Genomic DNA, 26,666 nt, shown 5'->3' on the forward strand with positions numbered 1-26,666 from the left:
GCCTGTTGCAGACTGTTGTAGAGTGTAATCATCATGCTGGTAATGAGCCTGGGCTCTGAACTATTTCCCATATGCTGGGAAGCAAACTAACAATTAAAATAGCTGTTAGTGCAATAGCATCTCAAGTGTGTAAACCAGTCATTGCTTTTACAGAGACTGTTTTACTTTCTGAAGGTGCACTATGATAACAGGAACATGTAAATTAGCTCTGGAGATGCTGCGCTGCTCAGAGACCAGGCTGAACACACAATAATCCAAATATCAGCCAATGCACCACTTTCTGGTAGAGATGAAAGGGCACAGAAGGTAGTGAGAAATTGAAATTAAATTTAAGTAACACTATGCAACAGATATTGGCATCCCATTGAAGTTCAACTATAGAAAGGGTGACAATTTGCAACGAGAGGCAAAAATTTAACAGTACATGGAATTTAATATCTACAGAGCTGTGTTGGAAGAGAAGAAAATTCCAATTATCTCTCTCTCCCTATTTCTGGATCAGTTGGTGTAATATTGTAGTTTTAAGCATTTCAGGCACCGGTACAGCAAGAAAGCTGAAAATGAGATCTGAAACCTAATTTATTGTATACATAACAGCATAGATTACATCAGGGCAACAATCAGCATCAGAAGGTCCCCGGCTAGTCAATAACGCTGGCACAGCCTGGGCTGGGATTGTGTGACTGAGGTCTCCTGACACTCCACTCCAACAGCCTTTGATCCTGTCCCAATCCAAACCCTAATCCCAACTCTTACAATCCATTATCCCACTTGGGCGCATTACTATTACACTGCACATCATACCACACCACAGCAAAGGGTCATTACTAACACATTGTGTTACAACAAAGGAGTTTGCACAATATTCAATTCAATAGGAATACGAACACCGACTGCTTATCTGTTCGCTTTCAATAGTGAGTGAGGAGGGACCAAAATGCAAGCACTCCACACAATTTAGCACCGCACAGTGCAATCTCGAAGAAGAAACTTGGACTAGATAATAATAACAATCCTTGCATTTGATATAGCGCTTTTCACGTCTTCTAGACGTCTCAAAACACTTCACAGAATACACTGTAAAGTGAATTGACTGTATATTTTGTGGGTAAAACGTGGCAGCCAATCGCACACAGCAGCGTCCCACAAACAGGCGTGGATTGAGTGACCAAATTATTATTGTTTTTTTTGAAGGAATTATTATTCCCGGAAAAGTGATCCGCCAATCGACTAACAACCGGGTTCCTAATTACTGCTAGGTAAACAGAGGTGTGTGGAGTAAGGAAATTTTCCCAGTATTTCGTCTTGCCGGGAACAGAACTTGCAAGGCTTGCAAGGCGAGTGCTTTAACCATTGAGCTACAGGACTCAGTAAACAATCTACTTGCATGAAGCAAGAGAGTGAAATAGATATTTTACTTTTTATACAAATCACCAAGTTACCCCACTTGCCCTCACTCTTTATGCAGCTCAAAGAGGTTGTGAAACTATTGAGAGAGTGAACAATGCTCCTCACAAGTGCTTTCTCCGTCTTTCAGCTAATTCTATGCTTTCCTTCTGAAGCAAAAGGTGAAGCCAAAAATACCTCTGACAGTTACTGACAGCTACTATCAACTCTGACACAATTTCAAACACTACAGTTACTCCGAGCGACAGCAGGTGTACTCGCACAGCTTCAAAACCAGAACAAAGACAGTTAGACCTGAGGTCAGGAAGCAATGCTTCACTTACAGGAATGTGCATATGTGGGATGCTCTGTCCAAGAGAACTGTAAAGAGTAAATCAATAGGTATGTTTGAGAGAGAGAGAGAGAGAGAGAGAGAGACAGACAGGTGCAAAGATATTAGGAGGAAGGTTCAACTCAACTCAAATCTTAGTTACATATACCCGGTCACACATAACCTGAGCTGTGTGTGTCACAGTCACCTGCATTCTTTACTCTTAGATTATACCTGGGAAAGCCTCGGAATTACACAGAATAATTATTCTGGAAAGTCATAGCAAGCTCAGGGAAACTATCAAAATGGTCAGAAGCTATTTATAATGTCTTTTTTGATTAATAGAAAATAATTTCTCTCTCAACTCATTAGTGTAAAATACCTGTTCTTCCTTAGTAGGTTATAATAAATATAATACCCATGGAAATAATTATTACCAAATAATCCACACCAATTAGCCACTAGCAAACTGGCAACACAATGAGCAATTTGAGTAATGCTTCTCCAGGGAAAGTCCATCGGAAAACCAGGCAGCACAACAAACAGCTACATCAGAAGGAAGATTCTTCCTAATGTTATCCTTTTGCTATCCTTCTGTTGTTAAATCACAATTGTATTTCTTACTGGAGGTATTAATGCTTCCCAGGCTCTATCATGGATAAACCTTGCCTTCAGAGCTCATTCCAACACACTAGGTCTTAAGAGATAATACATCAACTTGAAGCCTGAACATCAGATTAAGAATTGATCGATGTTAGAAGACTTCAACCATTCGAGAGAGATTAGACATTTCTTTCAGCACCTTGTTCATATGGCACCATTGCTTTGCCACTAAATTTAGTTCTATATGTCAAAGGTCCTAAATTTGGGCCATACTCGTTTCTCCAACTCATTCATTGTTATCAGGACGGTAACATTTTGACCTATATCTGTCAGTGCTCCACACATTTCCTGCATCGTCTCTCTACATGCTCTCGGGTACAAACAGTGAATTCTGGGTTTCTAGCCCTAACGGTCACTTGTATCAATATTGTGGAGCTCAAACAATACATGTTGGATAGTAGATGGCATGTTTTTAAGTGCCTTTCCTGGTTAAAAAAAAACCTCCAGGAAGCAGTCATTTTATTTGTTTGCTAACTTGGGCATATTTTTCAAAGCCCTTCGGGTGGTTTAGGATTTTAATGTTTCCCTGATTACGCTCTTACTGCTACAATAGAATATTTGCCATCTGCTGCTATGTCTTGTTGTACTTTGACTCTGGTGTAGTTTAGGGTTAACTGCCTCTGTGTAGCCTTGTACTTGGCGCAAATAGTCGTCCTCTTACTTCACCCTACACGTTTTGTAAATACTACTTTTTCATAATCTATGTTTTAATTTTCATGTTGATCTACTATGGTTTAATGTGGCTGTTATCTTGGGTAAGAGAGATGATGTAACTTGTACAGTTCTCATTCTTCAAGGGGAAGCATCCTCCACATAGCATTGGTTGAACCTTCACGTGCTCTGTAGAGTGTTTTTGAAGCAATGATTTCCCTTCAGGTATCTATATCGTTCAGATGCTGAGCGCCTACTGTGAATTTCCAGCAAACATGTTTTTTCTTTTAGTTTGGTGTCCTGTCACTGAAAGCGGAAACTGCTTCCTTCTTAGCTTCCACTGAATTAGAACTGAATTGAACCCAAGACTCAACTTGCAGCCAGTAAAACCCAATAATACAAAGAACCAGATTTACTACAAGGGGAAAAGAGTATTTTTTCATGAATTACTCTTCAAGACTTCAGTGTGTATGACACTGATTCAAGCACTCAGGGACACTACCCCGTATGAAGGGTGCTATAATAAATGCAAGGTGTTGCTGATTGTGTCAGAAATTCTCTGACTGTCCTGACACCTGTGGAAAATTGCTCCTGTTGTAAAACCACATATTCAGGGGTATCTGTGACCTACGAACATGAGCAGTTGATTTACACACAGTGGGAGTGGGAATGGATTTCCTATTTAGGTGCACCTATTTACCACATTTTACAACAACTTATTTACAAGTGTTACTGAATATGAAATAAACATGATTGAGGAAAACAGAGCCATACAATTAATAGCTAGAGGGCACCCTTTTCTCCCTTCATTCATGGAAAATAGTTATGACAAGTCTGTTTAGAGCACAAGGTGGTACTTGAGGCAGATAGGTGGGAAGACATCTGGCTACAAGTTTATAAATTAACACATTAAGAAAAATCTAATGCAATTCTTGCACCAGCTTCAGCAGACACAACCATGCGTCCTTCATGGAACCTCCTCACCCTGTTGTGGCCTCTCACATTCGAACATTGTGGCAAACCGCAACCTCCAATTAATATCTACGTCTGTGTGAAGGCTGCAGCTGCGCACTTTATAATATCTACTTTGTGGTTCCACTTCAGATCTGGTTGCATAGGCACTTGGGGAGCTGCGACACTGCAATAGGATGTGTTGCTTGGTGTACACTTAGGCTTCCTTTACTTCAGCAAAGCCAGCCACTGACAGCAGTGGAGGCAACATTATTTTGGTTCTGGGTATATTTTTCAGTAATCTTTCTCTCTATAAATGTCAGCTAACTAGTAGATTTGTAGCCATCTCCTGTGCTCTCTTCTTCCAGTCAAAGTCACACAGACATCGTTCTTAATCAGCTCTTCCCCTGCTTCATTACAGGTAGCACAAAGTCTCCTAACTGCTAGCTTTCTCCATATTGCCGAGCTAAGTCATTGTCTCAAATTCCACTTTTAGTTAATTGCTTGTTAATCAGGCAAAGTACAAACTGACCGTAATTAACTTGTAGGTTCTTCAGCTGAGATTTCATAGAATAGAATCATAGAATCATAGAATGTTATGGCACAGAAGGAGGCCATTTGGCCCATCGAGTCTGTGCCGCCTCTTTGACAGAGCAACTGACTTTTATTAACCCCACTCACCAGCTTTCTCCCTATAACCCTGCAAACCGGTCTTCTCCAGATACCTATTCAGTTCTCTCTTAAAAGCTGTTATCGAATCGGACTTCACTGCCCTTTTGGGCAGATCATTCCAAATTCTAACAACTCGCTGAGTGAAAACATTTCTTCTAACCTCCCCTCTGCTTCTTTTGGTAGATATCTTAAGGCTGTGACCACGAGACACAGACACACCTACCAGCGGAAACAGCTTTTCCCTATCTCGCCTATCGAAACCTTTCATGATCTTGATGACCTCTATCAGGTCCCCGCGTAACCTTCTCTGCTCTAATGGGAAAAGTCCTAACTTTTCCAATCTGTCCTCATAGCTAAGCTTCCCCATTCCTGGTATCATTCTCGTGAATCTCCTCTGCACCCTTTCCAGTGCCTTAATATCCTTCCTGAGGTAAGGTGCCCAGAACTGGACGCAGAATTCCAGCTGAGGCCTAACCAGTGTTTTGTACAGATTAAGCATAACCCCTACTCTTATACTCTATGCCCTACTAATGAAGCTCAGTACACCAAATGCCCCTTTTACTGCCCTATCTACCTGCTCTGCCACCTTCAATGAATCGCTTACTTGAACGCCCAGATCTCTCTGTACATTCACCCCCTTTAAGATTGAGCTACCAAGCCTATATTGCCTATCATTTTTCGTACCTAAGTGTATCATCTCGCACTTATCTACATTGAAATCCATCTGCCACATGTCAGCCCAGTCCACCATTCTGTGTATGTCTGCCTGCAGTCTGTCACAATCTTCTTCACTATTTACTACCTTACCTAACTTGGTATCATCTGCAAACTTGGAATTAGTGCTCCATATGCCCAAGTCCAGATCGTTAATATATATGAGAAAGAGCAGTGGTCCCAATACCGATCCCTGGGTGACACCGCTGCACACCTCCTTCCATTGCGAGAAACATCCATTAACCACCACCCTCTGCATTCTGTCACTCAGCCAGTTCCTAATCCAAACGGCTACTGTCCCCTTAATACCGTGGGTCTCCAGGTTTTTTTATTAACCTCTTATGCGGTACTGTGTCAAAAGCCTTTTTAAAATCCATGTAAATAATGTCCACCGCATTTCCCTCATCAACCCTCGCAGTCACTTCTTCAAAAAATTCTATTAGATTTGTTAGGCAAGATTTGCCTTTAACAAATCCAAGTTGGCTGCCTCTATGTAGAGATTTATTTTGTCCCGGATTACGGTCTCCAGTAGCTTTCCTATTACCGAAGTTAGGCTGACTGGCCTGTAATTCCCGGTCTTGTCTTTCTGCCCCTTTTTGTAGAGTGGGGTAACATTAGCCACTCTCCAGTCTCTTGGCACCACTCCTGTGTCCAATGACAATTGAAATATAATGGCCAAAGCCTCTGCTATTTGAACCCGTATCTCCCACAGCAACCTTGGGTGAAACCCATCTGACTTATCAATTTTGAGCCCAGTCAATCTTTTCAGAACTTCCTCTCTGTCTATAGTAATCTGATCTATGTCCTCTACCCTGTCATCCAATACTGTGGCATTTGGGGCATCCGTTTCCGTTGTGAAGACAGATGCAAAGTACTCGTTTAGTACATCAGCCTCCACAACAAGATTGCCGTCATTGTCATTGATTGGCCCCACCCTACCTTCAACTAACCTTTTTTCCTTTATGTGCTTTTAAAATATTTTAGGATTCCTCTTTATGTTACCCGCTAACCTCTTCTCATGCGATCTTTTAGCCTGTCTTATCACTCTTTTAAGATCACTCCTGCATTCTCTATAATGTGCTTTGCTATCCTCAGTGTCTTGCATCCGCCAATTGTCGTACGCCATCTTCTTCTTTTTCATCCTAGACAGAATATCCCTGGTCATCCAAGCAGGCTTGGTTCTCGTACATTTCCCTTTTGTGGGAATATAACTATTTAGACCCTGAGCTATCGTATCTTTGAAGATTTCCCATTGCTCATGGGCCTTTATACCTGCCATTCTTACTTGCCAGTCCACCAACTCTAGGTCCCTCTTTAGCCCGTCAAAATTAGCTCTTTTCCAGTCAAGCATTTGAAGATTTGAAGCTGACTTTAATGAAGATTTATCTACAGAATTCACATTCATTTAGAAATTCTAATTAAGAAATCAGTTGCTGCATAAAAAATATTCAAACTAATAGTTTATAAGATAATTAATAGATAATGTTTCTTTTTTGAGAAAAAAAACTACCAATTTTTGCCTCAAATTGTGATTAATATTGCTGAAACCAAACCTTAGGCCTGGCACAAATTCAGAACGTACAGTGTAAGTTCTGTCAATGTGAGTAGAATGTACAGTGTAAGTGTAAGTGCAGCTGAGAAGTGTACAACTAGCACTTATATACAGCATATCAACAGGGCACTTAAATTCCCAAAACCCAAGTCAATTTACAATCTGAAAATTGCTCTTTCATCTTTTGGAAATTCTGCCGATATCAACTTGGTTCTTGAGGGAAACCATTCAAATCATCTGGTTTGACCTTTCAGCCATTCTGCCTCTACTCTGGAATTCCATCACAGAATATCTCCGACTCATCCCCTTCCTCTCTCCCCACCTTTAAAATTAGCCTTGAAGGCCTTTATCTTCGACTGCTCTTTTGGTCACCTTCCCCCTCAGCTCCCCGAGCTGTCAGACAGCTCTGTGAAGCGCTGTGACATGTCCTCCTGATGTGAACGCCGCTATTATACATGTAACGTTGCTGTTGTCTAGAACACATGAACACGGAAATTGTAAAACAAAGATTAAATATCTATACAATGTCCATTATTGTGAGATGTTTAACAGATTGATTTTTCTTTTGGTTGCCCAGGTGTCTGGCACATGCAGAAACCAAGCACCATGCTTAACATCATCGAAACTAGAAAGAAATCCATATATAATATGATAATAAACCTTGCATTTAATATAGTGCCTTATCACATCATTGAGACCTCTCAAAGGATATACTGTAAAGTGAAGTGACTAGGCATTTTGTGGGTGAAATGTCATACATGCAAACCAGCTACATACAGAAATCTCTGTACATTTTCTCTCCAGAGGTTAGCGATGCAACAACAAATTTCATTTACACAGCGCTCCTCACACAGGGTAGCATCCCAGAGCAGTTGACAGTGGTGGAGCACAACAATGCATAGCTTATTAGGTACAGGTTGGTGAAACCCAAGGCTTGAAGACCCCAGAGCGTGCATTGGGGTAAGTGTTGCTCAGTTACAGTGCATAGCTTGCCATTGCGTTTGCTGCCTAGCAAGTTTCACACTGCTTGTCCAGCTAGGCTCACACTATCATTTAGGGGTTTGTAGGATTAACAAGAGTTGTGTGGGAAGAATCACTGGCCCCAATGCCCGCTGTGTTCCTCCTGTCTCGTGAGCCAGACTGACTGGTCTGCATCAGCAGTGCCCTGTAGTCTCCTGCTGGAGCGCAGAGAGAAATGGAAAGCAGTCAGGGAGATTGGGAATGCAAGGAAGGATTTGGTCCCTGACAACATCCTGAGCTGTGAGAGTCCATGCAGTCAAGATCCTGAGGAATACAGAAATGAAGGCTCTTTACCTGGAAATGGACTCCCAAGAAAGTGTGCGTAGACGGTCTCTGTATCAGTGCCCATATCGTTCTCTGCGAAGAGCGTGTAGTTCCCATTGTTGACATGCGTGGGTCTGTCAAACAGCAAACAGCCATACAGCCAGTCACTAGCCTCTTCATAAACCATAGTGTAGATGAACGTTGACTCCTGGAGCCTCTGGCCCTGATACTGCCAGTGGATGGTGGGCAGAGGGTTACCATAGACTGTAAACTCAATGCAATGCATATGTCGTTGCTCAGGCTCTGTTAACTCTTTAATGTCAGGAGGATCTGAAAGTTTAAAAAAAGAAATAAAGTTGTTGAACCTTAACAAATAATCCCTCCAAAACAAAACAATAATAAATTGGTCATTTTCAATCTACGACTGTTTGTGGGACATTGCTGTGCGCAATTGGCTGCCGCGTTCACCCACAAATATAGAGTCAATTCACTTTACAGTGTGTTCTGTGAAGCGCTTTGGGACGTCCTCCCGACGTGAAAAGCGCTATATCAAATGCAAGGATTATTATTATTATTAAATGCCTCATTGATAAAGCCTGAAATTTGAAGCTTCTTGTGCCTTATTTTATGCCCTTTGGGATACTGCAAGTGGCAAAAGACAAATGGGGTTCTCAACATCCTTTGACATCTTTCCTACAGTGAGACATCCAAAACTGGACACAATAGCTACTAATAATAATGATAATAATAATAACCTAACTAATAATTTATACAGGCATCAGCTTGACTCCTTTGCTTTTATATTCTACGTCTCCAGGTTTGAATTTTCAATAATCAAATGTCAACTCAACAGGCAGTCGATTGAACTCCTTAAAGCTCTGGTTGTTGAGGTTGAGCTGAGATGGGAAAGGCTACTCACAGTAAACATTGAGCAGCACCGAGGCGTTAGTCATTCCCACCATATTCTCTGCTGTACACATCAGCAGCTTCCCATTATCCTCCTGATCAACATTAAACAGGGTCAGGTTTACTGTGGACACAGTCGTCAGGTTACTGTTAGTCTGGCAGAGAAGAAAAAAATATAAACTCACAACCAATATCACAGAAGTAATGCATGAAAGGAAAGGAAACAGCAATTGTTGGATGTTGCAGAGTTACTGCAATACTGAGGCCCGAGGGTTAGCAAGCCAATTGCACAATTGTATCCGAGGCTAGAACCTCCACACTCCAAAATACTGTCAGTATTGATGTTCTCAGTGGCACTGAGTGAGGTAAGAGGCTCAAAGCTCTTTTACAAATGAAGATCATTTAATGAATTCTGTACATGTGATCTACTGTGCTCTGTAATTACTTTCTCTGGTGATCACAGTAGCTGGTCAGTCAAGAGTCTGGGGGTGGGGGCTTAGATTCCAGAACAAAAGGAGAAATCGGAGAGAAAATACTGGATTTTGTGGTCACCACCTTCAATATGATTTTGAATCAATTCAATACATTATAGGCTGCTCCACACACTGAGGCCTCACAAGTACATCAAACCCATAGAGCAGACAAATATTCCTGTGACAGCACCGACATGAACTCTCATTATTGGACAAGCATTCCATACCCTCCAGCCTGCTTCTGAATGCTTTCTCCTTATGTTTCATCAAACAATTCAGATATTAAACAGTAGTTTTGCTGAATTGCTCTACAATCCTCTAATGATATAAAGGGAGATACCATATATGGATGTCCCTTTACACTGTGGGATGTAGAATTGTTGTTTAGAAGCAGCATTTGATCAGGTAAACTGTGCTCAGGATAACTGAACTGAATGGTCATCACAGAACAGTTCTGGCTGAAGCTGACATGTATAATAACTGTGAGAAGAGGCTCTGAGCGCTAAAGTAGCAGTTACTAACCTAACAATGGGGGAGGGGGAGACATGATCCTGGTCTATATAAGATGAGAGGCCTAAGTACAACAGATAGACACACAACCGGACTGATCAGCTAAGACTGTGAGAGCAGAACTAGAGAGGTTGGATTTAAAAACCAAGGATGAATAGAATGGAAGAATATTTACCTCACAGTGTGTAGAACAGGCATTTGATGTGGCAATGATTCAGAGAGGAGCTGAGGCTGGGGTAAGCAATGTAACAATTAAAAAGCAAACTTAAATGGTCAGATAGCTAATGAGCATGTTTTACGAGAGCAGATGTTTACTCAGCAGTAAGTAGGGACCCAGTTGTTAGTCGATTGGCGGATTGCCTTCCTGGAGTAATAATCCCTTATTAATCCCTCAATCCACGACTCTGTGTGGGACACTGCTGTGCGCAATTGGCTGCCGCATTTTGCCCACAAAATACACAGTCACTACACTTTACAGTATATTCTGTGAAGCGTTTTGAGATATCTCAATGACGTGATAAGGCGCTATATCAAATGTGAGGATTATTATGATGTTACCTGATGAATGCCAATGGAGCGCACATGAGTGACATTCCAATCCACATCGGGGAGTGGTGATCCAGATCCATTACATGTCACCACAACATCCTCTCCAGCCTTCACCACCAGGTTATTGTGACTCACACTAATCTCCGGCAATTCTGCACCAGAAACAAGATATCAGCTTCATTAGGTACTTCAACCACAAGAGGTCCATTTACACAACCCACAGTAGGATTTCCACAACTTCCCAACTTCTAGAGAGGGACAGAAACTGGTTAAAATGTATGCAACAACAACAAGTGGTGATGTTGATGTTGGAGAGGAGGTTTATGCTGTTGTCACTCTTACAGTACAATGGTTGCTGGGTCAGCCTGGCCTCCAGCAGATTTTTCAAACACAGATTAGTTTTCTTTTAGGAAATAACATTATGGTATATATATATAGCACATAGGGCGTTTTGGACGCGTGTGTAAGCGACCGCTAGGAAGGTGGAAGGCGAACTAGATGGACCTTGGTCTGTTTTCGCCTAGTATTTCTTATGTTCTTATGTAACAACTTGCACTTATCTAGCGCCCTCCACGCAGGGTAGTGTCTCAGAGCTCTTAACAGCCTGACTCCAAGCCGGGGGAGAGGGGAAGAGGAAGGTATGAGGCAACAAACAAACTCCTGCTCTACCCATCTTCAGATTTTGTGCTAAAAGCAGAACTTTTTCCAGCATCGAAGGTCCATTGTGCCCATGCCAGGTAAACGCTATCTGTTACTCCCACGCCTTTCCCCATTACTGCCAGAAACTACACAATAATCACAGACACTTACTCCTGGTGCTGTTTTAACTGGGGAGAAGGTAAGTGAACCAATAAAACCACTCAGAATGCAATTTTACTCCTTTTAATTATACATGTACTAAAATTAAGTGATAATTAACACCAACATTGTTCTGAAATATATCGTGTATCTAGTATTATTGCTGTTCTGCATGTGTGTGTTTGGACAGTAGAAACACTAATTACCACACTGGGTGATGTTGATGTTGGAGAGAAGGATCATGCTGTTGTCAGTCTTACAGTACAGTGGTTGCTGGGCCAGTCTGGCCTCACTGCTCTGCTGCCACAGCTGGATCCAGCGAATCTCACAGCTGCAGTTGAACAAATTTCCAACCAGGATCCTAGACAGTCACAGAAACAAAACTCCAAGTAAAGAAAAGCTTCAGTTCAGATGCATGTCAGAGACTGAAACATAGGATAACCCTCAATCCTGCACCAACCATGACAAGGAGAATGGGTGGGAAGGGAGAGGTAGAGGAACAACATTCCACCTGTCCCACTAGGGCCAGACATAACAACAAGAGACCAGGTCATCTCAGAGGCAGTAGTGTCCGAGATCCTCATTGTTTTAATCTCTGCAATGAGTTGATTCACTGTCTGGCTCTGGGGAAAGTGAGCTCATATATCCCTGAACTTCATGCAAACATGAACATGGGAAGTAAGGATTAGGATTTCACATGAGTAAAGCTTCTCATTGTATGAGTCATTCTAGAATAATTGAATCATCTCCTGGTCAAACAATGGTTTTACACTCAAAAGGTCAGGGTAAGCAAATAAACAGTGATTTGACAGGTAAGAGCAGGGCGTATGTGCAGATGTGCAACAGTTGTAGCTGGACAGTGAATGCACTGTGGACAGATGAAGACAGGTGAAAGTAGTGCAGCTGTGGACACACAGCCGCAGTGTTTAAAGAAAGCAGAATGTAATGATTGAGAAAGGTTTGTGCATATGGCTTTACACTTCATTATTATTATTATTACACTTACAGGTGAGAGAGCCTCAGTGTGCGGAACGGTTGCCATGATAGGGTGCTGAGCCGATTGCCCGACAAGTTGCTGGGAATTCAACAGCAGATATTGATTAGTTACGTATCCTCAAATCTTACATTCATTCAACTACATTTCCAATGAGTAAAAGGAATGTCATCAATCTTCCTGTGTCAGAGCACATAACAAACAACACATCATCATCCTTGTACAGTAATTACAATATTATTTGCGCTGTTGACAGTAATACCAGCAAGCCACAATCAGGTTCCCTCCCCTCCAACAGGATGTGATCAGGTCAGCCCAGACATATCCATGTATAGACCGGCAAAGCTACAGGCCTGACAGGATGCAGCTTCCTGTATCTTTAATACTTTTAATTAAGTGTATGAGCATGAAAAGAGAAATGATTTATCAAACAGTGCATGCAGCATGTGCACATTACAGAAGCTCTGAGAGCTCTGGAGCAGCAATAATACCATTCTATACTGAAGTGCTTTGTATGATTGAAGCAAGTCAATATATAGTTGAGAATTAAAGAGTGAGCTCTTTTCTCTCTTGTGACTCTGTTATCAAATATGCAGCAGGCCTGACAGGACCTCTGTCATTTTAGATTAAGACAGTGAAGCTCAAATGGCCGAATCGATATTATCTGCAGTCCATGCTAGCTACAATAAAAGTGACAGCATTTACAACCTCTACTTGTAGTTGCAATCCCAAAACAAAAACAAGCTCTGTTACTAGATTGGCATTGTGTGGTTCAGATTTTGAAGTGTCCAAATGACTTGCTGGCACTAGGACTCTGTGTAATCAAACAAAATACACCCACTCCTACTCCTGCATTGCCTGCTCTAACCATATACACATCAGCCTCAATCAGTCACTGAATCCACTCGGTTGACAGTCTGAGACACATAGTGTTCCTACTTCAATGACAAAACAAACCTGAATGAATCTGAAGGCCACCTTCACTCCTGATATACATTAGTTGGTTACAGTTCATTGATCAGTTACCACTGTTTATCTAGTTCACAGTTTGTTGCTTAAAAAGCCAAAAGAAAACTAGAATATGTTTTATTAAACAAGTGGGTTTGACCGTGAAGCACATGAGTTTCCTGACACAGGTTATCTGTTTGATTAATGCTGCTGTATGTACAGTAGTGTGTCAGATATCAGACATCACTGCCATGCACTATAAAAAGTCTGTAACAAGCAGCAGTGAATGGTCTGATGTGCTGCCTCTATGGCTGAAAACATTTGAGAAGGTGGTGAGGCAGTACATTTACACTGTGTCCCCAGTGACGTATAAGCTTTATACCTAGGCTGCTTCTGTTCAGATTACATCTACTACATTTCATTTAGTTAACTGTTTAGACAACACTAAAAATGTGTGAAGTATAAATATCACAAGTAATTCCCCGAGTGAAGTAAACAAGCTGGTTTACAAAAACATAGCCAAACATCATTTCCAACTTACACATGTTTACTCAGTGTGAAATCTGAGTAGCACTAACTTCATTCATCAATGATGATATTTGTTTACAAAAGGCAACAGAAAAAGAATTAATGCAGACATTTGTCTTCTATCAAAAGGAATTTCAATTCCCTTACATTACAACATGGTGTCATATTGATTCTGCCTCAATTTGCTGATATTCTGGGATATTGCAGAACACTACCCAAAGTAGGGTTCTGTCTAATACCAAGTGTACAGTGTCCTCCACTGCTCACTATAGTGTCCTCCACTGCTCACTATAGTGTCCTCCACTGCTCACGAATACATTGTCCCCTACTGCTCATTAATAGTGTCCTTCACTGCTCACTATACAGTGCTCTCCACTGCTCACTATACAATGTCCTCATTTGTGCACAATGACACCTCCACTGCCCAATGAACCCCTCCATACTCCACAGTATGTTGCTCTCTGCTGCTATTTGGTGAAAGAATCAGAACACTGACAGATAGTGTATTTGCTTGTTGTTGTTTTAATATTTGAGGCCAGCTAGATGTCTTCTGTGTTCCTGTACCATTTTATATTTCTGTAAAATTGTAAATTAGGTTTTGTTAGCCCAAAATAAAAACAGAAGTGGCTGGGAACACTCAGTGAGTCAGGCAGCATCTATGGAGAGAGTAAAGTGAGTTAACGTTTCAGGTCAATGACCATTCATCAGAACTGGCCCAATCATTTTGATATCTCCTGAGAGAAAATATACCTGGATGAGGAAGGATACATCAGCCCATTTAATCAAGAATTATTAATAGCAACATGTCAGAACTTGATCTAATATCCATTAAATCCAGAGCTTACTGCCAACTCACAGATAATAGAATGATCTTTCCCTTACAACAGGTATCCCCTTCAGCAGTCAGAAATAATCAGGGATTCTGTCTTCGGCTGACATTCAAGGGAACAACAACATCAACAATTTGGATTTATATAGCGCCTTCCAAGCCGGACAGCGTCTCAGAGCTTCGCAGTAACGGATCCTGGGGCCGAGCTGGGGGGAGGGGGAGGGGTGGGAAGGTGACCAAAGGCGCGGTCGAAAAGAAAGGTCTTCAGCAGAGACCTGAAAATGGGAAGGGAGGGAGCAAGATGAAGGGAATGAGGAAGCCTGTTCCAGAGCCTCACGGCACAGTGGCTGAAGGCACGTCCGCCGAGGGTGGAGCGGAAGACTCGGGAGACAAGCAGGAGGCCAGACCCAGAGGAATGAAGGCAACGGGTGCTGTTTTGAGGAGAGAGGAGGTCAGAGAGGTTGGGGGGGTGCAGAGGAGTGCAGGAACTTGAATACGAGGGTGAGGATCTTGAAGTCGATCCTCTCTGGGACAGGCAGCCGGTGCAGTCTGGCCAGGACTGGGGTGATTGGGTAGCGGAGTTTCGTGCGGGTGAGAATGCGGGCGGCAGAGTTCTGAATGAATGTCGAACTCATACTGCTAGGCACTGTCTAAAGATCACAACATTTAGTCAGCTTCAATCACCTCACACATCTGCTCTGAAAGAAGTGCTCACTTTGCAACCCATCCTTGTCCTGACTCATTCCATCAACCTTTAGGGGAACAGGACTTAAATATTAAACCTCATTAAAAACTCAAACTACTTTCCTGCTTCTTAATGTTATTCCCATTTTCTACCGTAAATCCTCCTCAGTCCTCCTTTGCGAACACAATATCCGAAAGGATGACTGACTGTATAACAATTTATGTGCTTAGCCATAGATAAGTCCACTTGTACTCACATCAAACTCAAACCTGTCACACAACCTGTCACACACTGTTCCCACCTTACACAACATCCTCCACAACTTTTCCAATATATAGGATACTGTTATGGTCATCACAACAATCTTGTTTTTGCTAATAACAATGTACTGAGTTTACACACAGTGCCAATACATCGTCACACACTGACTGATCCAGGCTATTCGGCCAAATCTTACTTGAATAAGCTAACGTGATGCTTTATAATGTTTGTCGTGGTTTAACAAACCCAGCAGAGATCTGATTCAGTCAGGCCAGTATCCTGTGAAGCAGCATTGAAAAACAATGGTTCAACTGAGGCCTTGGCTGATTACAATACATTGTGTTGATGGGGACGCTGTTGTAGGCAATGTGGTAATTATTATCTCAAGTATCCCAATTACACCCTTTTATCTGATAGTACAGCCTCAAATAGAGACAACTGTTCCATTCAGATGCATTTCCGAGCGAGCTGGCACAAGCACCTTCTTCATGACGTTTAGGGTACGAGGGACTGAGATAGCGAGAGCCTGAACAAATCCGCTGGACCATCTTCCATCACAAGGCTACCGTTTGACAAAATATGGTAATGCATTGCCCGCATTGAGACAAGCAAAATGGATGAATATCTATTTAAATACCTATAGGAATTGAATAAAGAAAAATATTTAAAAATAAAGCATGCAGTTGACTTCACTATAATTATATTTATTTATAAATTAATTAGTTGATTTTTAAATTGACGAACCCAGCGAAACACAAGAGTCATCTCAAATCACTTCATAGAGTTTATTGTAAAGTGTAGTGGAATCCTGTAGCAAGTGAGAGACCTGCGTTCGATTTCCAGCAGGGCAAAACTTTGGGCAAGTTTCCTTACTCCACACGTCTGATAATAATCCCTCAAGAAAAAAAATTGGTCACTTCCCTGACTGTTTGTGGGACGCTGCTGTGCACAATTGGCTGCCACATCTCACCCATAAATATACAGTGAATTCACTTTACAGTATATACTGTGAAGCGCTTTTGAGATGTCTAGAAGACATGAAAAAGCACTGTATCGAATGCAAGGATTATTATTATAGAGGTGCTCAAACCCATACCTTTCTGATTCTGAGGCCAAAGTGCCACCTGGCCCAGTCTGACACCTCGAGTCAGCAGAACTCAAGAAGCCCAGCTTGAAGAAGCAGGCAAGCGCTGTTATTGGAGGATCCATCACAAGTCTTGCCTGGGGACCAGGCTCAATTGACTGAATAGTCTCATCCTGCTTGTCCTTTAATCAGTCAGGGCACAATGGTAGGGAAGGATAATTTAAAGAAGGAAAGGGGAATATTTGATGGTAGTTCTGTTTTTTTGTTAAGATTTCTACATCTGTTCTATACCAGAAAGGGTCAGTGGTAACTGACAGAATAAAGTGCAGTCTGCACATACTGTATATGCTAATTATATGCCAATTCAGGCCATGTCAAAGAGTGCTTGATTTTTGAGAGGACATGAGGCTTCACTCACACCAGCAGCCACGCAGTGTAGCTTCAGCCTAACAGATTGACAGTCACAATCAGTTTGGATTTAAAATTATTCATTTATTTCAGTTGTTATGTAAATCTTATACTTAATTACAGCTGTAAACATATTGGTGAATATTAACAGCTGTGCATCCCTCTCCTTTCTGTCTTTTTCTCCATGCTCCAGTTTGTGATTACTGTGATATTTGGGATTTGCTGCTGTTCCCAGGATTTATGTTTGTGGGGTTCTGTCTTGCTGATTCTTTTACTGAGATTATGCATTGAGGCCATCTCACTAACCAGTCACCCACAACGGTATCTGTCACTAGTAAATCTTTAGTTGCTTCCTACAATCCCAGATAAATTAGTTCAGTGAACAACATCATTCTCCTCAACTTGTAAGTATTTCTGTGTGGCTTCTTACAGTGCTTTTCCCTATTGCTTAATGCTTCCTCGCCTGTGTGCGTCATCCAAAAACTTGGCTGCTTCCTTGCTGGCTGTGCTCGTTTTAGGCAGAAACTTGGGTTCCATTCAAGGCAAATCTGTCTCTGAATCTCTTGTCCTGACCTCCAGATCTCAGTAATAATCTATGCACTTAATTAACTGACCATGAATTCTTACAAAAGCCAAGACTTTTTGGACTTTCAAATATCAAAAAATTGAAAGTATTGTTACTGTTCAGGAGCAACATTGAATTCAGCAAGCACGCACAGTGTCGATTCCAAAGTAGCATCTGTATCCAAAGAGTTAAACACCTTTTACTGGCACTGAAACCAAGAGATTTTTGCTCCTACCTTATGTCTTTTATTTCATTGTAAACTGTTTTCTGCTTTTTATTGCTGTTAAAGTGAACACATGCTGTCTGGTGGACAAGCAATCTCATTCCTGCTGTTTGTCCACATGCTATTAAAGTATGAAGCAAGAGCCATCTAGAGGCAAATTCCAGGATTATATTATCTTGGGTACCAATGGATTTCGCAGTATTACTTTGACACCTACGCTATGTATTGTTAAAGGGGGCGCAAGGTGTGAAGATTCAGATTGGACCTAGACCTCTTGGGGTTGGAGCATACATATTAATTTGCTGTATGTGACAGGTTCAGTCCTGACAGAATGAATGTCTCCTTTCTGCAGTTGTGGTAGTTTGAGTAAATTGACTTTGGGATTGCTGCAGAGGATCTAATTCCTTCAAGGTTCGCGTTAAAGTACGTGCAAGAAGATACTACTCTGCAACAAAGCCACGTTATACATAATCTGGGAGTGCTGGGTGTACAATTTAGAGGGAACAATTATTTTCTGCTAGTCAATAAGTAAAGAACTTGGTGGCATGTGCTCAGATAGAATTTCCTCATCAGTGAAATGACTCAAACATTCACTCTCTATTTGAATCAGAAAAAGTATCAAAAATGCCGGGAAGATAATGCATAACCTCAAGAATGGTGAGCAACACTGAGAAAAATAAAAGATTAAACTGCTTCAAAATGCTTAATGGAAGAGGATTGTTAATATTTAATTGCATGCTTTAATTCCCTAATAACGCTTCACTACCAAAGTCAGTAATATTAATACCAATCTCATTCCTCGGTTTCAGGCTGATGTCTCTGCTCAAACCTAATGACTACAGTGAAGAGACAGTATATATGTTCACCTGATCAGCTGTGAGCCCAGCTGTGTCTCCTCACCCTGCAGGTACTTCTGTCTATTATTATAGCCAGACTAACCCCGCCTGCTCCCAGGAAAAAGTGCAATAACCCTTCTCATGAGTAAAGGCTGCACATAGATCCTGATGTGGACATTATTTGTTCTTATTAAATATGGATCGACACCAGCAACAGGTAAATGGTGTTAAACAGCAAAATGAGAACATACTTCATTGGATGCACAATTTTTGGTACAGTTTGAGCCTAAATATCCTAAACCTTTAGAAACTCAAGAGCGACTACAAATCTATCAGCCAGAAGGAGGCAAAGATAAAACGTGAACAAACCAGACCAAATTGAGGCAGTATCAATGTTTTTACTTGCGAGTCTGTTCCACATAACCGTGAACCACAATATGTATATAATAAAGAGATATTTGCAAATAGGAGGTGATGGCACTAATAGCAATCGCAGCCAGCGTTTAGTTTTTAGGCCATTTCTTTGTTGAGAAATACAAAAAAATCAGACAAAAGGTCAGAAAGCAAAAACAGCCTGCAGGATTAATACATTTACATTTTTTTAAAAAAATCACATTTCACACTGAATTCAGCAATTTCATTCCCAAACCTGTAATCACTACCTTATTAACCTCAGCTATTTCTAGTACGCAAATATTGCATTTTCCACCCTGTTTGGGTGAGTGTATGAAATGGCATCTTCAGGATTTCAGTCTAAAGTAACATACTCTAAAAAGCTATTTTATCTAATGGTTTTTACTGATGTGTGGTCACTGAATTCATTTCCACATTAGGATAAAACAGACCAGCAATTACCTGCAGATATCTCTCTCTGATGCATTACTGCAATAGCAAAAGCCCTACCAGCCACATCAAAGCTTCCAAGACCACATTATGCTTTTCACAGCCAAATAAGCCACTAAGCCCCAAACCACGGAACTCTCCCTACACCTTGCCTCCTCCTTCCCAATCTTCAGATCACAGCTGAAGAGCTTCCTCGTGTCTATGATCACCTCCCTTCACTCCCCAGCTCAGTGTCAAGATCTGTCACTGTTAAGCACTTGGAGACCCTACTCCACATAAATGGTGCTCTGTAAATGCAAATTGTTATAATTGAAGAGAATGTTCCTAACCGCTGTAGATCACCAATAAATCTGAAATCCACAACCAATACTGAGCCCCAGCTTTGCTACCTGTCATCTGGAGGGATTTCAATCAGCCTCACCTGAAATTCATGAATTTGAATGGAAAGTGTACCCGTTGCGGTCTCATAGTCTGGCCATTCACACTCACACTCCTCCTCAGACTGGACACTCACAGCTCAAGTATCTCCTGATTTAAAAATTAGAAAGACCTTATAGCTCCGTGACTTCCTGACTAAGCTCACCCTAATTGTGAATCGGACATAATCTACATATAAGCTTGTGTATTGACACAATTCCTAGGATTTCTCAACAACTTCACATACTTGACTGAGGCTAATTCAGGTTTCTTTCCTAGGATACACACATAGTTGATTATTCAAGATATATCATGAGTAAAACAAAATTAAATGTGCTCTGCTTTTAAACGCAATAGTATCTTGGAAGACTGGTTCAACATTACATTCCTTTGCCATGCTAAGAGCTGAAGAGAGCCTGACAGATTTAGGGTATCATCTTTCAGTTGATTGCCCTGCCCTCAGTCCTGCCCTCTCAGAAGTTTTATCACAGAGTAGTAATGAGGAAAGAAAGGGGTTGTGGGAGTACGTATCAATAAGCTTTACTCCTAGGATCAATAAATGTAAACTGATCAACTCAGCTCAGGTCAACATGGCCTGACCTCAACCATCAAAACGGAATCCAGATCCAAAATATTGTAACATCACATGACAACGCAGTATTAAAATCAATCCTAACACACCAACTCTTCCTCTCCTGACAGGATCTCTGACTGCTGCTTCCCAGGGGAATGGCAAACTGAACCCAGCCACTCACTCAAACCTGCAAACTGTGGAACTAGTCAAGCAACTAACTCCCTGTGATGAAAGACCATATTTTCTTCCTCTGCTGGAAGCAGACACCTGAGTCACAAAGCCCACATAATAATGATTGCATAGCCTCATTGCAGCTTAGTCAACAGGAGTGGGTTGGGATCTTGGAGCACACAGTTCTGTGGAGATAACACTTTGTACAGTCAGGGCCATTATTTCTACTTTTAAGAAATAACGTGTTACTTTTAAAGGTTATAATTTACAATTTCCATTTCCTTAAAGTCTATCAAGTAAGAACATGATGTCCTAGATAGCGCTGTTCAATACTTGTAATGAAAGAAACTCCACTCAAAATGCTCCAGTCCTCAACAGGTAGGAAAATGGGAACATCACAGACTGAACTTGGCTGAAACGCTCAATATAGGTAGAAGCTGAGTCACTTTTTTCCATTAAAAGAAAAAGGCATTAAGTGATCTTGCTCTTTATGGAGATCTCATTAAACTTGTATCATTGAAAAGTGGTGCTCTGAATAATGGTTAAAGTGAAATTACTATCAATATTGGGGTCTAATTCGAGTTGTGTAAACTGCAGTGGGAAGTACTGATGTTCTGAATTACTTTAACTCATGGAAAGGATTACACATTTTCCGGTAACACTTTGATTGGTTAAGTTCATAATTCAGGGCACCTGTATATCTCTTTGTACACAATGTTTACACACTCGTACTAAGATCAGAATAACAAGTCTATTGTGCTATAATAATAATAATCCTTGCATTTGATATAGCGCTTTTCACGTCTTCTAGACGTCTCAAAGCGCTTCACAGAATATGCTGTAAAGTGAATTGACTACACATTTGTTGGCGAAACCCAGCAGCCAATTGCACACAGCAGCGTCCCACAAACAGTCGCGGATTGAAAATGACCAATTTTATTATTGTTTTTTTGTTTTTGGAGAGAAGATTTTGCTTTGCTGGGAATCGAACCCAGGTATCTCGCTTGCAAGGCGAGTGCTCTAACCGTTGAGCTACAGGACTCCATGTTAGGGCAGTGCTGCAAACCAGATGGTATTTTAGGACAATATTTTATGGATTTATCAACTATAAGCTGCACATCTGTAATGGGAGAACTTCTTTGTGCAGGAAAGGAACTCGCTTTTGGTCTGAGGGCTGTTGAGGCATTAATGTGCAGTGACCTTAACATTCCCCTCATGTAGTCTCTGAGCCTATTCCAGGCTTGACCCTATGAGACAAGTGGCAGCTCCTATTGTATGTGGTGTGCGATTAATAATTACATCTAAGTCAGTAATAGCATCTCTTTGCACAGCTATTCTGCTCTTTACCTGCCTGCCATGCAAGATCCTTGTCCTAATAATGAGACCTTCAGGGCCAGTGAGATTTGCAATGTTATCTTGAGTGGAGATGGCAATGGCGCTCAAGTACATGAGTCAAAATTAAAAAGGTCTGCCTGCATTGCGACAGCTTTCCCCTGAGCTGTGCTACCCCATTGCATTCAAGAACGTTTCCACAATAGGGCTGGTAGTTCTTTGTTAAATCATCTTAAACTGATGATTTTACTACTTTCTCTCTTTAATATCTGAGCCACACACGAGAGCATAAATGTACATAAATGATTTGGGAGGTATTGTGGAGGTACTAAACTGGCAAATACGCTAAATAATGAAGCAGATTGTAAAACAATGCAGGAAGGTATAAATAGACTTGCAGAATGAGTGGGTAGGTAGCAATTGAACTTTAACATTGGGAAATGTGAAGTGATTCATTTTGGCAGGAAGAATAAAGAAGCCGACTGCACCCTGGATAGTAGGTTTGTCCTCCTGCCCCCCATGTCACTGAGAGCTGCAGCCTCGCTCAACACCAAGACCACCTGCTGTCCTGATTGTCTGTCAGACATCGTCCTGGAGGAGAGTGAATTTCCTATAGTTGAATGTCTACCAGATTGAGTCTCTCCTGCTCGGCTCCCGTCAGTATCTCCTCACCTCAGGCGTTGACAGCGTCACTATTCACTCTCCACAGCACCGAGCCATAGTCGACCCACAACTGTCTTTTAAACATCACATCTGTGCCATGACCCGTTCTGTCTTCCCTCACCTCTACAACATCTCCGGCTCCACCATTACCTCCCTCCTCAGGCTGCTAAGACTCTCATCCATGCTTTCACCATGCCCCAGCTTGACTATGCTAACTCCTTGTTCGCCGGACTTCCCAACTCTTCCCTCCACAAGCTTCAGATTATTCAGAACTCTGCAGCTCGTGTCCTCTCCTGCACCAGGCTCCGCAAGCTAATCATCCACTACCTCTTCTGACTTCACTGGCTCTCCATCTCCCAGAGGATCGAGTTCAAGATCCTTCGTCCTCACCTACAAAGACCTCCACGGTCTTGCTCTTCCCTACCTCTGTGACATATTTAAATCTCACCAACCTGTCCACTCCCTCCGTTTGCGGGTATTAGCTGCTCCACTATCAGCGATTGGGCCTTGAGCCTTTCTGGCCCCACCTGCTAGAATTCCATCCTGAAGCCCTCCCCCTTGCCCTCTCCTTTGCCGCTTTCAAGGCCCGTATCAAGACCTTTCTTTTTGACCGGGCCTTTGATCATCCTCCCTATTCCATCCCCCTTGCCCTCCACCCCTCTCTGGTCCCAACCCACAGCTCGGGTACAAACCCCTGATTGTCCAGCACCTTGGGACGTCCTCCCAACGTGGAAGGTGCTATATAAATCCAATTTATTGTTGATGTTGAGTTCCTCGGCTCCCTTCTGAGCTACCTGAGACTTACTGCATGTCCCTCATCCTCTCCACACCACCAGTGGTGGCTGAGCTTTCAGATTCTACCCGCTAACCTCTGGAACTCCCTCTCCCTTTCGCCTTAAAACCTACCTGATTGACTACGCCTAAGGCTACTTTCCCCTTCCTCCACTTCCTGCTCTTCCTTACTCAGCCTCCAACCCCGCTCTGTAAGGTTCTCCAACAGGAAGTGTGCTACATAAACATAGCAGGCACATCGCAGTGCAGCTCCTTCACAAGCCTCATTTCCCATTTTATTGTTAAACATTCAAAATGCTGATATTAACTGAAGCGACTGGATAAAACCTCTTCGCTTCTTTCACCAGCCTGTAGCTTTGACTCTCCCAAACAGAACTCTTAGGACAGACAAAAATTTGATGTCCAGCAATTTCAAAAGGAAATCTTGAAAGCACAGCCTGTACTCATTTTTTAAATTCTTCATTTTATGTTGGATTTAATTGGTCCTTCGGATGAGATGTTAAACCGAGGTCTTATGTGAGCCTCTTCAGATGGACATTAAAGATTCTGCAGCGCTATTGGAGAGTAGAAGGGAATTTAATCCAATGTTTTGCTAGACAATTCTTCCAATAAAAAAATGAAGTAATTCACTTGACGGCTGCTTCTGGGACATTGTTCTATTCAAATTGGCTGTCGTGTTCACCTACAACTACTCAGCCATGACACTTCACAGAAAACTCTATGAAGTCCTATGTGACATTTTGATGTGATAAGGATCTGTATCAAATGTATTCTTTTTAGGTAAATGTACATGGCAAAGCCCCCATGACTGTCAGGCTGCATGATGAGCAACGCTTTGCTGAAAGTTTCTGTCAGTAAAACACTCATTGACCAGATCAGCTGCCGAAGCTATTTTACTGCTAACATCAGATCAGGTATTGATCAACCCAACCCAGCTGATCTTAAAATTGGAGCAAAACTGGAGAAAGAGGATCCCAGAAAACACTTCCATATATAAAGGAAAATGACAATTTGGAACGGAACATATGGGGAAGGCATTAGAGGTGATAAGACATTCAAGAGATATAGATAAATAATTGATAATGATATGGAGTAAAGACAATTAAGTGTACAGAATCAAGGCAGGAAGATGGATTAAAGAGAATAGCTATAAACTAAATGGCAGAGCAAGATAAATGGGAGCTGAGTGTCTACTCTTATTCTTAAAAAAAATACAATCTTAAATCTTTTTTAATAAACTGAAACTGCTGCTCACGCTGAGCTGATAGTGATAGCACAAAGATAGTGAAAGCCCCAGCTGCTCCCAAACCATCTCCCCCCTCCATACCATGGGCTTCACAAACAAACCAACTCCCCCACCCATACCATGGGCCTCACAAACAAACCATCTCCCCCCTCCAAACCAGTCTCTACCAAAGGCCTTGTCAGCTGAGAGACTGAAGGACCCAGTACTGAGGCCATCCCCAAAGGCTCAGTTTAGTCTGTTTTAGTACAGTTTAATCCGCCTTATAATAATAATAATCCTTGCATTTGATAGACGTCTCAAAGCATTAATACAGTTTAAAATCTGCAGCAACAAAAGTACCAAACAGAAGGCTCAATGGACACATTTTTAAAAAAACATTTATAAGCCAGAGTTCAGTAGAATAGTAATTACATTACTGTAGCAAAGGTTCCATTGTAATTAAATTAACATTGATTCATTTTAATATCGCAACAATCCAATGGATTTAATTCCTGCTTCTTGCTCCAGCGATTAACTGTGGTGACTCCCCTCATAACATTTCTCCACCACACTTATTCGTCATTATCATCTGACGCTTTGCACATGAAATGCGAGTGATATTAGATCAAACAATCCAAGAAGCTAAGACAGAACACCAACAACAAAAACTTGCATTTATCAACCTGTCCGCTATATATATTATATATATAATATATACGTATACAACTTGTTAAACTGCTTCTCAAGAGTTACAACAGGAGAAAGAATAACAATGACAGAAAGTAAGAGATAAGTGCAAGAGTAAACCTATTAATGGTTTGTATAAAGGTCACTTTATAACAGGAAACACAAATGTCAAGCAAAATTGGGTTTCGCAAAATCAAATTCTAGGCACCAAATTGAAATGTTTTGATTATTAAAATTGAAACATTAACCAATACAAGTTTTCCTTTATCCAGAGAAGAAACATTTCCTCTAAAATACCATTGAACTCCCAGCTGGTGTGAGAGGAAGCTGTTCATTAGAGGGTGTGCGACCCCGTCACATTTAATGGACGTCACAACAGTAAATGAAGCTTCTCAGATCAAAAGAAAATAGGTCCAGGTTTGTAAATATGAAAAGCAAAGGAAAATTTTTTACTAAAAATAGGATCAGCTTTGGGGGGGTCATCACCTGCAAAAGACTTCCTGGGATTTTTGCAACACTATAACCCTGTACCTTGTTAAGTTTGTGAACAAGACTGTCAAAGCAATCCCCAGTGTGAAGGCCACTATATAAATGCACATTATGTTGCCGGGTCTGAATTTGAAATAACCCAGTTATTTTGTGACTTCCTCAGTTCTGGCTCAGAACTCGCTGGTTTGTCTGCAGTTTCTCTGCAAGGATCTTGTAAAAGTTCTGCCATGTATCTCCGCTGCTATATGAAAATTGCTGGGACAACATGTCCCTTCAGTTAACATCAAGCTGTCTGCTCTGTGCCATTGCTGGATACCTGTTTTAATAGTGGATTGTCTCAGTGGTTATTGCAGTAACAGTGAACATGTTCATCCTCCAGTTATTTACTAGTTTGTTGGCAGTAGCGTCGGGGGAGCTGCAGTAGTGTTGGGGGAGCTGCAGTAGTGTTGGGGGAGCTGCAGTAGTGTTGGGGGAGCTGCAGTCCACCCCACTTTGACATTTCACCAAATAGTGCTGGTCTGTCACCCTGCCCTTCACTAACACCCCCTCTGTCACCCCCGGTAACCTCCCCCTCAACTGTCATCCCCCCGTAACCTCTCCCCCCGTCACTCCCCCCGTATCAACTCCCCCTCTGTCACCCTTGCGAAACGCCACCTTCTGTCACCGCCTCCC

The 26,666-nt window shown here is 41.7% G+C and overlaps 1 protein-coding gene across 1 annotated transcript in view; it reads right to left on the minus strand.

Annotated features, from left to right (window-relative positions):
- The window catches only part of ntrk3a (neurotrophic tyrosine kinase, receptor, type 3a), a 150,142-nt gene that overhangs the window by 53,071 nt on the left and 70,405 nt on the right, over positions 1-26,666 (minus strand). The window contains exons 4-9 of the mRNA XM_042343066.1: positions 12,447-12,515; positions 11,647-11,801; positions 10,652-10,794; positions 9,124-9,265; positions 8,216-8,534; positions 1,065-1,077 (exon numbers count right to left, since the gene is read on the minus strand). Of these exons, the coding sequence (XP_042199000.1) occupies positions 1,065-1,077; positions 8,216-8,534; positions 9,124-9,265; positions 10,652-10,794; positions 11,647-11,801; positions 12,447-12,515 (841 nt within the window). The remainder of the gene's footprint in view (positions 1-1,064; positions 1,078-8,215; positions 8,535-9,123; positions 9,266-10,651; positions 10,795-11,646; positions 11,802-12,446; positions 12,516-26,666) is intronic.

This window comes from Callorhinchus milii, unplaced genomic scaffold, assembly GCF_018977255.1.
Source record: "Callorhinchus milii isolate IMCB2004 unplaced genomic scaffold, IMCB_Cmil_1.0 Scaffold22, whole genome shotgun sequence".
NCBI lineage: Eukaryota > Metazoa > Chordata > Chondrichthyes > Chimaeriformes > Callorhinchidae > Callorhinchus > Callorhinchus milii.